The following is a 16,670-nucleotide window of genomic DNA, read 5'->3' as shown; positions in this document are numbered from 1 at the left end:
AGGGAGTACACCCCTTCCGACCTCTCAGTTGTGGGGACCTCGAAAGGACTGGTTAGAACGAAAGGAGGGAAATCGCCTGAAGGGCCTGTGGTCGCTGTTCTTGACTGTGGCCAGAACTGGTTTTTGGGCGTCTTTTGGATCAACCAGAACTGCCTTTAGAGCTTCCTCGCCGAAGAGTAGAGATCCAGAGTAAGGAGCCTTGGACAGGTTCAGTCTGGCCGCTGAATCAGCTTGCCAGTGGCGAAGCCAGAGGGTGCGACGAGTGACTATTTGAGTCGTCATGGCTCGTGCCCCTAATTGAGTGGCATCCAAAGTGGCATCGGCCACAAAAGCTGCTGTCTTATGTAATTTCGATAGTGCTCTTCTGAAGGCGACAGGATCAGGGTTAGCATCCTCTAGAAGGTCATCCATCCACATCATAGAGGCTCTGGAGAATATGGAGGCTGAAGCGGAGGCACGCATGGCTAGGGCAGTGGCCTCGTGATTCTTGCGGAGCGCGAAGTCTATTCGTCGCTCAGTAGTATCTTTTAGGTGGGATTCCCCTTCCCTGGGCAAAAGAGATCGTGAAACGAGGCGAGCGATTGGTTCATCTATGCCAGGGACATCTAACTTGGTGGCAAAGTCTAGGGCTAGGGCGTACAATCTGTCAGCCAGGTTCTTGAAGCGTCGGGCTTTGAGTGGATGAGCACATTCTTCGGAGGCTAATTTGGCAATTGGGTCCGGCACCGGGATGTAGTGTTCAGTAGGTGCAGGGGATTTGAGGACCTTGGCCCCTTTGATAGCTGGGGCGGACGAAGTTGAAGGCGCAGTCTGGAGACCAAGGGTATGAAGTACCCTACGTGCTAGCGGTTGATAATCTGAGGTATCGAACAAGCGATACGAAGTATCCTCCTCATGATCTGAATAGTCGCTCCAGTCGTCTCCTTCAACATGGTCAGTGAAAGTTGACTCCTCCGCATACGAGGCTTCATCCGTACATCTGCCTCTGGCTACATCAAAGGGATCTGGTGAACAGGAAGGATGAGCTTCATGGAACGCACGTTGGTCCATGTTGAGTGGGGGTATGGCAGGAACTTGTGGTAGTGACTGCATTCGCGTGAAAAAAGCCAGCATGGCTTGGAGTTGGGAGAGGAAATCAGGAGACAGCTGCAGACCAGATGTGGGAGATGTATGTGCCTGGTGAACTAATGGAACAGATGTTTGAGGCGGTAAACCAGAGGTAGGTCCGTTAGGCGAACAGTGAGCGGGAAAGCCAACAAACTCTTCCTCGTCAGAGGCAGTAGTAGGAGAATGGAAAATGTCACTTATGTGTGTCTGTGCTGTGGCGGTGGTTGGCACAGAGACATAACGAGGGCGCTTTGGTTTACTATGGCTGGAAAGATGTTTTGTCTTAGCCAGTGCTTTGGCATGTCTGGTCTTAGACGTGTTAGGATGTTGTGGCTTGGCTGATTGTGGCATGTCTGGCTGATCTGGCACCATGTGTGTTGATGGTGACATGCCTGGCTGTTCTGCCATCTTATATGAACCTGGGTGCAGTACACTGCCACGGAGGGGGCAGGATGTAAAGACCTGAACTGGCACAGTGTACTACCACGGAGGGGGTAGGATACACTGGCAGATGGCGAAATGCACTGCCACAGAGGGGGCAGAATGCACTGAGGTATCAGCGTTAATATAATATAGGCTGTTTTAGAGTTGGCACACTCAGATTAGTGCTGTAGGCTGGGTTTTTGGCTTGTTCACGGCCCCAGAGGGGGCAGGATATACAATGTAAATCAGATTTAATACAAGTCAGCCACTGATATTAAAGCTCCAGCCTTGATAATGTAATCCAGCCACTAGGATTAAAGCTCCAGCCTTGATAATGTAATCCAGCCACTAGGATTAAAGCTCCAGCCTTGATAATACAATCCAGCCCACTAGGATTGGAGCTTCAGCCTTGATAATATAATTCAGCCACTAGGATTACAGCCACAGTAAAAATGTGTGTAAATCAGCCTTGTGTAAGTTTGTCAGCAGCACATATACACAAACATACAGATAGATAGCCTGCAGGGGAGGTATCCGATGCTTAATAAATGGTAACAAAAAAGGCGGGAATTTTCAATTTCAAAAAATGGCGCCCGGAAAAAAGGGCGGGAAAAAAACGATCAAAAAAGGGCTGAGGGAGAAGGAGCAATGGCGGCCATCGGAAGCGAACTGGGGGAAGGGCTGCCCAGCACGGTCTCGCTGAAAACCGCAGTAGCGGCTCTAGAAAAAACCCCGGAAGAAGCAGGTAGGGGAAAAACGGCAGCCGCCGCAGAGAGAGCCGCCGTCTGTAAAGCCCTTCGCAGTGGGATTTAAGCCACGTAGCGAGGGCGATCTGAGGCAAAGGAGTAACGGCGGGAGCCGCAGCTGCAAGCTCCCGCTGAGATCGGATCAGCCGCAGCCGCGGCAACGATCGGGGGGGAGGGAGATCAAAAGCGATCAAAAAAGAGAACCGCAGCCGTGGTCACTGAGGGAGCCCCCTGGCTACGGATACGACAGAGCCGGGGGGGGAGGGGGCTTGAAACTGCCAAAACAAAGAGAGCCGCAGCCGCGGTCTCAGAGGGAGCCCCCAGTCAAGGAAATAAAAGAAAATTAAATAGCTCTGAGGAAAGGGGGAAGAGAGCCGCAGCCGCGGTCTCTGAGGGGATCCTCAGTAGGCTAGACACAAAAACGGAAAAAAGGCTTTAAAGAGAAATAGACAAACAAATACGAGACTTAGCTAAATGCTACGTGAAATTCCAATCTTGTTCGTACGAAGGCAAGAATGAACTGGAGAGTGGGAGGGGCATGACGTCCCTAGTCTTGACTTCAAAAACATTCTTGCCTTCGCACGATAGGTGGAACTATTTCCCACAGTGATGGCCCACCTCCTATGGAAAATTAGCCAAGGGACAGCTACCCTTGCTAAAGCTAGGCCAAGGCCATTATACATTTATTTATTTATTATTTGATTTATATCCCGCCCTTCCTCCTAGCAGGAGCCCAGGGCGGCAAACAAAAGCACTAAAAACACTTTAAAAACATCATAAAAACAGACTTTAAAATACATTAAAACAAAACATCTTTAAAAACATTTTGTAAAAAGCTCTGAAGACATCTTAAAAAAAAGGTTAAAAAAGTTAAAAACATAGTTTTTTTAAAAAATGTTTAAAAAACATATTAAAAAGCAATTCCAACACAGATGCAGACTGGTTTGCACGTAATGGTAAGCCAAATTATGGTTTAGGATGAACATACAAATATGCAACCTCTCGGATATGAAATTGCATCTGCTTTGCTCTTTCTTTGGTTGTGCTGTGGCTGCGCTTGTGTGAGTGAGTTGAACCATGATTTGGCTTAGTGTGTCATGGTTTGTCTTGTTCTAGACAAACTACTCTATAATGACATACATAGAGTTTTTTTAAAAATAAAATACATACATGAGGCAAGCTGGGAAGTGAAAAGTCCATGAGACCCAAACCATTGCAGGAGTACATTTCCAGACCAATAAAAACTTTTGCCATGGGACTGGACCCCTCATCATTACTCTGAATAGGAAGAAACATTGATATTCAGGGTTTGTACTGATAATAAGGCATATTATTGAACAGTTAAGGGCCAATACTTTACACTCTTTAGTAATCCACACAGATAACTCTAATTTGGATTAATTACTGCAGTGTACTTTATTTACACTCCCTATGTTTATCACAGCTGGATGCTTAAATAGAACAAGCCAGGCTGCAAATGAAGAAAGAATCAGGAGCACACTTAGAACGCACTCTCTCTTCTTCGCTTTGAAGTTGGGTCACTTGGCATCATTGTGACATCAAGTGTTTGGCAGCTGGGTAATCCCATCCACCCATCAAAATGGCCCATGGGGCAGTGGGGGAGCTGTTCTCCAGCTCTGTTTTATAGAAATTGTACAGTATTTCATGGTGTATCGTGTGTGATAGTCAAGATGACACTGTAAGATTTCTGCAGTTCATCATTCTCAAAAGATTGCATTACAAGAGGTTTGAAGACAGTGTCAACATTATTGCTAGTTCTTGTTTTGTGCTCCATATTAAAAAAATGTAATATGGAAAAAATGTTTTTAAAAGAAAACAGCACATCTAGACCACAACAATCCCGTATCCTGCACAATTGGATTAGGGGGAAGAACAGTTCAGTTTAAGGCTTCAGTTTAACCTCTCTTCTCCAATCCAGCTGTCTCTGTGTCCAGCACACTGCTGCTAGATGGACAAATACCATGACTTGGTATAAGGAAGCTTCTTATGTTCCTATACACAGCTCTGCAAGCCGTTCGCTTTGGAACAAAGCCCTCTTGTGCTTCATTAAAGCATTCAGCAGCTGGCATATTGTGTTAGATACAGAGAAGGAAGATTGCAAACACTAATCAATCTGAAGTCATCCTGACGTTTCTACAATACTATCAGAATAATTATGCGAATAGGAGTTTTAGTTGCTCAGAAGTTAGAGTATTTACTCACAAATTTTATGCCAAACGGAAAGAATATAATGTTTCTTATCATAGTTGTACATGCTGAGATTGTATGAATAGCTACTGGCATAATAAAATGGGAAGAAAAGTATCCAAGATCAAGCATCTCCTCCTGGCCCTCAAAAGGAGGAAGAAGAGTATCAGAATGTGTGCAGGGGCCTCAGCAAGAGCAGACACAAGAGGACCACTATGACTGATATGACTGATATGGCAGCAGTATATCCAGTTTGGAAAAGCCCTGGAAGACTAAAGCGGAACCTTATAAAGAACTACTCTACATCATGCTCCAGTTATATAAGGTGCAGGATTGTGACCTTATTTGACACTGAAATGTTGTATTTAGAATGAAGTGCCCAACATCTGACTTTAATTTTTCAAATGAAATATCTACTATTCTTCCACACAGTGAGATAGACTTGATACCTCATCATCAGTTCCATGCCACCTTCCAATTTGATGCTGAACTAACTGTTTGGCTTTCACCCAAGTAGCAATAATCTGTTGACGCATAGCAATAGGCACCGGCTCATCAGGTACACTTCCATTAGGCAAATGTATGGCAAATTCACAAACCTAAAGATGAACATTTTACAATTGTCAAAGAAAAAAAGTTAATGCAGAAGAACAATTAGCAAATATTCTCTTTTATCCTGATGCTATACTGAGATTACTACACTTTGTATATTTTCTCCCTAAAAATGAATGATGAGGTTTATTATTTGAATATATTTTATTTATTTAAAATACTTGTATATCCTCTTTCATAATATTTCAAGGCGGTATACAGTTAACAATAAAAATACAACAATAAAATCTATACAAATCTAAACAGGAAAGTTTCATCCCTTGATTTTTAAGATGAGGCACATAAAAATAAAAATGTATGCTTGAATAATTATAAATAGAACAAAACACTGCTGAGATAAATAAGATGAAGGGCCTTATTAGAAATGGCAAAGGAACTCCCCACCAAAAAAATTTCCAAGCCAATTTTAGATGTTAATCTCCGCACCAATCTCAGACAAATTTACCCATTCCCCCAATCTCTGATACGTTTACCTATCCTTGTCAGCCTTCACAATGAACCCCCCATTTCCCTCCCTGTCCCTTGGTTGTGGTGTGGGACACACAGTAGCAACAACTGGATTGCTGAAAATGGAGGCTTTTCCCCTTCCATCTTGTTGGTAGGAAGGGGCAAGGTAGACTACAGTAGTTGAAGTTCTTTCAAGGACTCCTGCCATTGTCCATTTTACCACTAGGCTGATGGGAAAGAGAGAGAGGAAAAATCATACCTTGTTTTCACCACTTGTTGCTATTGCCCAGCACTGCCAACAAAGATGGAAGGTAAGGGTGAGTGTGTGTGTGTGGCAAGGTTCGCTTTGTGGTGTGGGAGAAGGCAACAGAAATTAGAAAGGTGGGAACCAGAAATGTCTCAGCTGCTTGGATTTTGATCTGAGTGCCACAGGAATTTCAGGGCTTGGAAAACACACCCCTCCTTTTTGAGACAGGTTTTCCTGAGATCCTGAACTTCATCCCAATCTTGGAGAAGTTTGCCAGCATCCTTAGTTCTTATTAGAGAACCTAACTACATGCACTCAGAATGAAGTAAAATCATAAAAATGACTTTTCCTGCCACTATCATTTCTGAAACAATTATCACAAAGGAAAACCTATGCACCTATGAAAATGTTTTCTTACACCCCCCCCATGCTTCTTACATACAATTGCTCTTGGAACTGGGTCGTATCTGGGCTCTGCCTGCATTATGAAAAAAGTGCCACACTCTGTCACTTCTTCCCATTTGGTTGTATGTGGGCAGTAATTCTGCTGAGGAGAAGCTGAAGATGTGCTGGGATTTCCCCAGTTCAGCCCACACTACAGCTGCCTGATCAACATGCAAAAGCAGTAGATGTGCCCGCCCCATCTCTTGGATCTTGACTAGATATGGAAAGACCTGTCAATTCAGTTCCCTGGGTTTCTCATTTTTCCAATCTTAAATTCAGTTCACATTTCTACAGCAATTTGCTTTTAAAAAAAATTCTTATCAAAATTCTCCAGCCTTTTAGTGCAAATTTCTCCCAATAAACACATTTTTCTAGGCAGTTTTGACTAATGTTCACATTTTTGCAAGCCATGTCTTGTCACATAATGCATTTTTGCATGTTGTTTTCACTCATATATTCATTTTTATGCACTTTACCCTAATATATGCTTTCTTGTAAACACTGATTGGTGAACTACATTACAAAATTCAAATAAGTGCAAATTTTGAAGGATAACTATGTTTGGGTTCTGATATTGTTTTCGAAAGTGCAAATTTGATACATTCGGCTTGAAATGCAAACTGAATCAAAATTCTCACCCATCCCTAATCTTGACTAGCCAACGAGGAAAGGGGGAAGACCTTCAGAAGCCAATTTCAGAGTGGAAGCTAGTATAGACAAAAAGGAATAGCCGACAAAATCCAGTGTTTCACCATTTGGCTCTGCAAGAGCATAACATCTAGCTAGCAGGGAGAATGTTTTCCACTTGATAAGCAATGTCCCACTCAGTAAGCAACAGTTGCCAGGATGAGTTGCAAGAAAATGTAGCAACCAAGAAGGTTCTTAATTAGGATTCCCTTAATGCTACTGCCCTTTGTCCTCCTAACCCCGTCACTTTTGTTTCTGAGAGCACTGATCCATGGCCTCAATCCCACAATGGGGGATTCATTTGCTCCTTCTGCCAGGCACCTTTAAGGAGTGCTTTTAAAAAAAAACCCTTTAAATTTAACATTGAACTTTAAAAATGTAATCAACAAAAGGAACTAGCCATCCCCCTTCTTTTTAGCTTTTTCCTCCCTCAGCACAAAAAGGCTTACACAGTTAGTGAGTCTTTGCATGCAGAATATCCCAGGTTCAATCCCCAGCATTTCCAGGTAGGGCTAGGAAAGGCTTCTGTCTGAAACCCTGGAAAGCTGCTGCCGGTCAGTGTAGCCTGGGACTTTTTTCAGCCCATGGGTAACCTTTCAAGGCCCACAGGCCAATGGTGAGTGGAGCAACAGATGTGACTCCTACCTTTGTACAGTAGGCCATTCACAAGTCAGACATTTCTACACACTCACACCTCATACATCTTTCTCTGTCCTCCATCCAGTTAAGCAAGGAGCATTGTCATAGTTCAAGGACACATTCTAGCCAGGGAAAAGCTCTTGAGGAGAGCACACATGAGGCCAGTAAGTGGTGTGACCTGGAGAGGGGGTGTAATATGAGAAGCTTCCTAAGGGCCCGAAAGAGAGGCCTAGGGATTTCCCACCCATGGTGTAGGCAACAACAGTGAGCTAGATGGACTAATGGTCTAACTCCATAAAGCAGTTTCCCATGTTTCTAATATGAATAAATATTCTCTAATATTCTATTACAACCTTTATGCCTCAGCTGCTGAACATCTGGGAGCAAAAGCATACAACACCTCCTCTTCAGGGTGGAGAAGATGGTCAGCTGAGCTCTATACAGCCTGCTCTCCATACATAAGATCAATACAATGAAACAAAGTGTACCTCTATGGCTGCTTTAATATCATGGATCCCAGCTGGATCCACAGATGAAGTTGGTACAATACATGAAGTTGGTACTTTGGGGGCATTCTTTTTACGTTTGGTGGGTCCTTCGTCCGAAACTCTCTTTTCATCAGATTTGGAAATAGGTTTTGGAATCCAAGAAAGAATTAGAGCCCGAGCCAGAGCATTACATAATGTTACCAAAATAGTAGTATCCCTGAATGAGAAAAAACAAAGAGAATAAAACACTAACAAAGATAACATTAGAAACAGAATAAGGAAGCGCGTTTCATCATCTAACTACTGTATAGAAAACAATCTTCAATAAATTGTTAAAGATGGCAAAAAATAATGGCCAGTTCAAATAAATAAAAATACATGTAAGATTAAAATCTGTGAAATTAAAGTGTGAAATTTGCTTTTTGTACAACACACCTGTAAATTTATACTACATTTATTATAGTCAAACATTATAGTAAGAATATAAATATATATTTAAATATGAAATACAAGCTCTGCAACAAAACAATAAAAATCTTCAGGTTTCACACTCTTCCTGGTAACATATAAAATTTACCTTTGCTGTCCTCCATCCACTTCATATCATGTCTGGGTGATAGCAGAGTATTTATAACAATCTACTTTTTAGCTAAGAGTTGTATGATTGAGGGCCTCTCTCATCCTGTCTCGGATCCTTTCCAAATAATGCTTGAAAGGTTTAGGATTACAATTCATGTATCATAACAACACTGACACTATATCTCTGTTCTGAGATATATATATTATGTGCTCCAGTCCTGGAAAGTGGGGCTGAACTGCCTCCTAAGAAAGGTCAGCGCATCTACATGGGATCTATACATGTGGCTGCCACAAATTGAAGGATGACAGTGACCTGAGAAAATGAATGTGGGAATTACACTAATTATTGCAGTTGCCTGTACAGGACTCCTATGGGAGGTGCCTGTTGCAACAATTGGCATATCTGTGTGATCCCAGCTGGATTGCAAGCTTGCTGGCAGATCTGCATGATCCCGTTGTAGGAGGACTGCCAAGTGTCTGAACTGGTAAAAACAATCAATCAGCATTTTCAATAGGGGAAAAAATGAAATACAAATTATACAATCACTGGGGCAGAGTATCGCCAACATGTCACCACCCTGCTGCTAAAAGAATTGCACTGGCTGCCCATTATCTACCAGGCTAAGTTCAAGGTTCTGGTTTTGGTGTACAAGGGTCCTATACAGCTTGGGACCAGGATACCTGAAAGATTGTCTTATCCCTTATATACCCAGTCAGTCACTGCGCTTTGCAGGTGAGGGCCTCCTGCAGATACCATCTCATCAAGAGGTCCGTTCCGCACAACATAGGAAATGGACCTTTAGTGTAGTGGCATCTACTCTTTGGAGTTCTCTCCCTTTAAATATTAGACAGGTGCCATCTCTTATTATCTTTTCGGCACCTACTGAAGACCTTCCTCTTTCAACAAGCCTTTTAAGTAGAGACCTTATCCCAGTCTGCATCTGTGTTGGAATTGCTTTTTAAGATGCTTTTAAAGCTTTTTTTTAAAAGATGTTTTTAAAATGTTATGTTTTAATATGTTTTTAATATGTTTTGTTTTAACATATTGTAATGTCTATTTTTTATGTTTTATAGTGTTTTTGTTTGCTGCCCTGGGATCCTACTGGGAGGAAGGGCGGGATATAAATTTAACAAATAAATAATAAATCGGAGAATCTTTCATAATACTAGAACTGTTAACTGGCCTGTAACCCATGTTACAGAGCTTGTCTTCATTTTCAAAAACAGAACAGAACAAAACAAAATCTCTTATAAATGTAACAATAATGTACCAGGCTGACTTTAATGGTTAACTATGTACAATAAACCACATGCATAAAATCTGCATGCACCCCAAAAAATCTGGCTAAATCCCAAACCATTCTGTATTTGAGAAATGGTGCATGTGTGATAAATTTTCCTTTTGACTATGCATAGCACGGCACAGTTTCATGACTACTGGTCACCCTGCTGTCACTTATAAAAGCTCTGCTTAGTCACTATTTTATATTGTTGAGATCTGAATGGATAAAACATACAAAGTAGAATGAAAATTTGCTCTATCAGTTGAAACATGTTACTAATTACCATAATAAATCTTTCCCAAACAATGTCTTTTAATGATCCTGAAGTACAGAATAGTAAAAATAAAAGTTATGACGTGACTAAAATGATTCTACCATCATGTGCCTAAAAAGTTAGATAAAACATCCAACCAAACTTTTAGAACTTACCCAAAATGTCCAGTACTCCTAACAGCACTGAAAAGAGTTTGCAGGGATTCCACAATTTCTCTTTGTCTTTTTGAAGCAATCAGATGTTTATTGTGATTTAAGACATACACCACAGTGTTATGCACAATCCATGCTTCATTTAACTCTTCTCCAATTCTGGCAGCCCGTAGAAAGTTTTCCATGGCATATTGAGATAAGTGGTCAATCCAGGAGCTATAAAATTGAGAAAAAAATTATATTATAATTCCCCACCCCGAAGAAAATAAAATAACAAAATGCATACATTAGGGACATGAGTTCTAACGAGGACCATTCCTGAAGTTTCTCAAACACTATTATTTCAAAATACTACCATAAAAATATTCTAAAATCTAATCCTTAGGCCTTCTCTTTGCTTTCCTGTTTTACTAAGACCAAAATATTCCAAGGTAGATGTTCTGGAGGCATTCAAGAGGCAGCTGGGCAGCCATCTGTCGGGAATGCTTTGATTTGGATTTCTGCATTGAGCAGGGGGTGGACTTGATGGCCTTATAGGCCCCTTCCAACTCTACTAGTATTCTATGATTCTATGATTCTCATGCATATAAAGATACCTGTCAAATTTACATGTGCATACATACCCCCACAATCACCCCATAGCCTTTATATAGAATTATAACAAGTATTCTGACTTCCCAGGGATTGAAAGGACAGGGTTGTGTCAGCATGTGGAAGCTATGAATTTATGATTTCCCAGGACCCAATCTCCATATTGCTAGCCACCACCTTAACTTTGGGAAATTCTATTTCAACACACTGATACTGTCAGTATACTGGAACAACCTGATGGTCCAGATTATTCTCACCTATATACCTTTCATTTCATAAAACACTCCTTCCTAACATACCCCTGGGCTTCTAGTCTACAGATAGAAAGTCAAAGATAATTTTGTTGATTCCTTTTCCAGGGTTATCTCAGTGACGTCCAGAACTGTTCTTAATTGATCAATTAAAAATATATCTGCAGGTTACAGGGCACACAAGTTAAACAGGAGTTGCTAGCTTGTTGAACAACTTCTTGTTGTACCCCAGAGGTAGCACTGCATGACTATGCAACTCAGAAAAAAAATCAGTCATCAGAGATGCTCAGCACTGATGATTCTCTGAACAAGCTATGTACACCTGTGATTATGTCAAAAAGCTGATGCATTAAAAATAATGGATAACGAACTCCAGATCACTTGGAAATACAAGAATGCCAGTTTACGTAGCTCATAAGACTAAGGAGGTCAGAGCAGTGCATGCTTCAGAACTGCATGAAAATAAGATGTGACTGGGCCCTTGGGTACAAGCCTGTCCTGGGCCCCCTGCTCCCAGCCCCTCCTACAGACTGTGCGGGACTGCTCCACCTACCTCTTCTTTCTTTCTGTGAATCGACCAAGATGGCAGCGGAGGCCTCTGTAAGGGGCTAATACCCCCACCGCCACTTTTGTTGATGGCACACATGTATGCTATGCTGTGTGTGCATACATGCCTGCCATCAGTCAAGATGACAGTAGGGACATCAGCCCCTTAGAGAAGTCTCTGCTGCCATCTTGGTTGATGGCAGCTGCACGTGCAGTGTGCAGGGCATTCACAGAAAGGAAGGGAGGTGCAGTGGGCAGGCCCTGTGGCCCTGCATGGTCTGGGGGGGCTGGGAGCTCCATTGGGAGTGCTACCCCCACACCCTAAGGAGGGGCCCTTCAGGGGCCCCTCTGGGCTGCAGGGGCCCTCTGCCAGGGCCCAACCTGACCAGACTTTGGTGCCAGCCCTGTTTCCTCACTCCCTCTAAAAAATAATGACCAAAAGCTCTGTTGTTTTTATTTGTCAGGTACTCATACTTTAGAACAGGGGTAAGAAATATTTTTCCTGTGAAGGGCAGTTGACTTACAGGAAAAGTCAATTAGGAGAGCACAGCCGATGGTAAATGGAGCAAGAACTGCTAGTGGGCAGAGTTTGTCGCTCTGTAGGATTGCATAGCTCTTTCACTCTCTCTTCCACCACACTTTTTCTATACACCCCAACCCCCTCTCTCCCTCTCACACACGCATGATGTGGAAGAGGAAACAGTTCCAGAGAGGTGGTCCAGAGAGCAAGAGCAGATCCCTGCAGTTTCTAGACAGCAAGATAGTGAAGGGTTTCATGAAATTAGACCAAGGACTACATGTAGCCCTTGGACTGAGATTCTTTACTCCAGTTTCAGAAGAACTGTCACATTCATCCGTGATTCTATAATTGTATTGTATGCAAATGTAATTGCTTAATTGACTAATCAGTTAACAGCCAGATCACTAGTCAGCTAAAAAGATCTTTAACTGGTTGATAGCTCTAATTTCCACACTCAAGTAGAAAACTAGGCACAGAGATAAGCTCTAATAATCATCTGCATAATCATGAAACAGAATTATCCCAGGGTGCAGGATATGGAATAATAGGCTCAAGTTACAGGAGGCCATATTTTGACTGAACTTCAGGAAAAACTTTCTAACTGTTAGAGTGCTAAAACAATGGAACCAATTACCTAGGAAGACCCCTTCCAACACTACTATGCTATGATTCTATGACACAAAATGATTAGCCTGCGTAATAATCATGGGACAGAATGACACAAAACCTTGCTGTCTAAGGGCCATACCAGATCAGCTGGTGAAACCCTGTGCTTGTATCTCCTCACTTTTTCATTTTTTTAAAAAGCCAGTACTGGGGTGAAGATTTGGATTTGGACTAAAGTGTCAAGGGTGGTGGGGTTGAGCCCCTTTCCTCATGTCATTTTTCTAAGGAAAAGTCCACCCCATCCCCACGCCCAACAGCTGAAGTTGCCATTTGCCCCACATGGAAAATTTTTAGTGGGCAATAGTAACTTTAGTGGCTCTTCAATAGGACACTGAATCAGGGGGAAAGATTTAGTCTCCTTATTAGCATGGTTCTGGGCCATATCAGACTCATCTCTGTAGCTTATTACAAAAAACTGAAAGACATAGGAGATCTGCAAATGGATCTCTGCTATCTCATTTATTTTGGCCTTCAGGATTTGTTCAGACAATATTATCCCATCTCAAATCTCTGTATGTTGTAAACTGGCCCTACATCTTGATTATAGCTTTATTTGACATACAGTTGAAGAGATATTTGACCACAATCCTTTGCATTTATTCCAACAAATATTCTGACCAGGAGGAATTGTGCATTTGGTCCCCGAATTTAGGAATCACTAGTTTACTGTTGTATGAGCGTATATAATTTGGTAGTACAACTTTGTGGCTGCAAGGTATATATGTTGGTAGGACAAATTAACAACTGAAACATTGTGGAAGGGAATGTAGATGTAAAAATAAGAATGAATAATTTTCCAGTAGACACTTGTTTGGTGCAATGTTTTATTAAACCATGTACAACTTTCTCATTCTTTTAATGTGAGCCTGTTGCTTTTTATCTTCTAAATTATTCTAATTTATCTACAATTACAGGGTCCCTCCAGGACATGAAAGATCAGTGAACCACTGTGCCCTGTTTTTCTGGAAATTTGAATTATGCAGCCATGCACTGTAGCTTCAAGCAGCATTTCCAGTGGAAGCAGTTCATACTGTCATGCACCGTACATCATATGTCATTTTTATTTAACAAATGCATGCCTTGTCTCCAAGTTAGACGGAAACTGTTGCTTCTTTTTAATTTAAAAAGGAAGCATTTTACTCACCAGAAAGGTGTTTCTCTGGGGGCACCAGGACTCCTCCAAGTGGGTACTGTCTTCCTTTGCTAGTGCTTGAGGCAGGAAAGAGTTAACACTCCAACAGACCGTCACCACAGCCCCTCCCATGGAGTGCCAGTTCACCATCTGGCCAAGCTTAAAAACATAATCTCATAACACAAATAGAAATGTTGTTGTTATGTGCCTCCAAGTCGACTACAACTCATGGCGACCCTATGAATCAGTGACCTCCAATAGCATCTGTCATGAACCACCCTGTTCAGATCTTGTAAGTTCAGGTCTGTGGCTTCCTTGATGGAATCAATCCATCTCTTGTTTGGCCTTCCTCTTTTTCTACTCCCTGCTGTTTTTCGAAGCATTATTATCTTTTCTAATGAATCATGTCTTCTCATGATGTGTCCAAAGTATGATAACCTCAGTTTCATCATTTTAGCTTCTAGTGAGAGTTCTGGTTTAATTTGTTCTAACACCCTATTATTTGTCTTTTTTGCAGTCCATGGTATCTGCAAAGCTCTTCTCCAACACCACATTTCAGATGAGTTTTTTCTCTTATCCGCTTTTTTCACTGTCCAACTTTCACATCCATACATAGCGATCGGAAATACCATGGTCTGAATGATCCTGACTTTAGTGTTCAGTGATACATGTTTACATTTGAGGATCTTTTCTAGTTCTCTCAGAGCTGCCCTCCCCAGTCCTAGCCTTCTTCTGATTTCTTGACTGTTGTCTCCATTTTAGTTAATGATTGTGCCAAGGTATTGATAATCCTTGACAAGTTCAATGTCCTCATTGTCAACGTTAAAGCTGCATAAATCTTCTGTTGTCATTACTTTAGTCTTTTTGACGTTCATACTGACAACATTAACTGCAACTAACATGAAACAAAAACTGCCACTGACCCTTTAGTCTCCACCCTTTCTGATTATAATCTTTACTGTCTTTTGCATCCCATGGTGGGCCTCGGAGGTGTCCTAATGCCCACAGAGAAACACCTTTCTGGTGAGTAAAACAGTTCAGCAGGCACCAGGACAACTCCAAGTGGAATGTTCCAGAGCTGACCTATTGTATGGGTGGGTGCACAACCCTTTAATGATTTTTCAGCACCTGCTGGATAACTCGCCTACCAAAGGCTGCTTCTGCAGATACATAAATATCTATGCTATAATGTTTAGTGAAAGTGTTTCGGTTTGCCCAGGTGGCTGCCTGACAAATCTCTTATAGAGGTGATTTGTTGAATATGCTGCTGTAGCAGCTGCTAATCTCATTGAATGTGCCACAATACCTGGTGCATGTACAGCAAACTATATGCTAGGCAATACACCCCTTAATCCATCTTGCCAGAGTAGAAGATGACACCTTTTTACCCAGAGTAGTCGGGTGGTAAGAAACAAATAACGAATCTGTCTGCCGTATCGATCTTGTCCTATTAATATAAACCTTAAGTGCTCTCTGCACATCTAAGGAATGCCAAGCATGCTCTACAGCATGCTGTGGTGATGGGCAAAATGTTGGCAACACTAACTCCTGCTGACGGTGAAAGGCTGTATTTTTGGAATGGAAGCAGAATCTGTTTGGAGTATGACTCTGTCGCTGTGGAAAATACAAAGATGTTTTGCTACTGAAAGTGCTCCCAGCTCAGACATCCGTCTAGCTGACTTTATTGTCACCAAGAATAGCACTTTGAAAGACATTATTTGCGAAGTGGAAGTTTTCCGAGGTTCAAAAGGTGGTTTTTGGAGAGCTGACAACACTTTGTGAAACTTAGGAAACCAGTGGTGAACTGGCGCCAAAGTCAGAGATGCCCCTCTTAGGAACTGTTTCAGATACAGATGACTCAGATGAAGACTTAGAATGCACTGTTGCCAATGCCAGCGCTTGTCTTCGCAAGGTGTTGGGCTTCCACACGTGCTTCAATCCATCATTTAAAAAAGATAACTCCACAATTGGAGACTTTTCCACTCTCACATGGTTGTTGTTGTACCATTGTAAAAATGCAGTCCAGGTATACTGATAATTTCTTATTGTGGAAGGCCTTCAAGATGCCAATATGGTGGTTACAACCTCCGGTGGCAACTCTGCTCTCAGCAGTTTGCTCCAATCAAATTCCATGTGGTTAATCTCAACCATTACAGATCAGGGTGCTATAGAGGCCCCCGTAGCAGTAAATCTGGACAAAGAGGCAGAGATCATGCGGGCTCCACAGACAGGTCGATTAGTTCTGAGAACCATGACCTCATCAGCCAATCTGGTGTGACTAGAATAACATGCTAACCCTAGAGAGCCTCACTTTCTTCAGCATTTGAGCCAACAAAGGGAATGGGGGAAAGATGTAAAGTGTTCCTGTTGGCCAAGGAGAATTCAGGGCATCTACACCTCCTGCTACCAATGGTACAGAGTGTAGCACCCTCTCAGCTGATGATTGAGATATGAAGCAAAAAGGTCCATGTCCATTCTTCCAAACCTTTTGTGGATCTGTTTGAATACCTTGTGAAGTTGCCACCCTCCTGGCAACACACCCTGTGTGCATAATCAATCTGCTTGTACGTTGTCCACTCCCCTTATGTATTCTGCTGTCAGTGAGTGCTGGGCCCTCTCTGCCCAGGT

The 16,670-nt window shown here is 42.2% G+C and overlaps 1 protein-coding gene across 5 annotated transcripts in view; it reads right to left on the bottom strand.

The window, feature by feature from the left end:
* Window positions 1-16,670, bottom strand: part of CFAP46 (cilia and flagella associated protein 46) — a 218,620-nt gene that overhangs the window by 125,949 nt on the left and 76,001 nt on the right. For all 5 annotated transcript variants that reach the window (XM_061635622.1, XM_061635618.1, XM_061635619.1 and 2 more), the window contains 4 exons: window positions 10,340-10,552; window positions 8,049-8,265; window positions 4,934-5,083; window positions 3,447-3,554 (listed from right to left, as the gene is read on the bottom strand). In XM_061635622.1, the coding sequence (XP_061491606.1) occupies window positions 3,447-3,554; window positions 4,934-5,083; window positions 8,049-8,265; window positions 10,340-10,552 (688 nt within the window). The remainder of the gene's footprint in view (window positions 1-3,446; window positions 3,555-4,933; window positions 5,084-8,048; window positions 8,266-10,339; window positions 10,553-16,670) is intronic.

Source organism: Rhineura floridana, chromosome 7 (genome assembly GCF_030035675.1).
Source record: "Rhineura floridana isolate rRhiFlo1 chromosome 7, rRhiFlo1.hap2, whole genome shotgun sequence".
Taxonomy (NCBI): Eukaryota; Metazoa; Chordata; class Lepidosauria; order Squamata; family Rhineuridae; genus Rhineura; species Rhineura floridana.
This window is presented reverse-complemented; position numbering and strand designations above follow the sequence as displayed.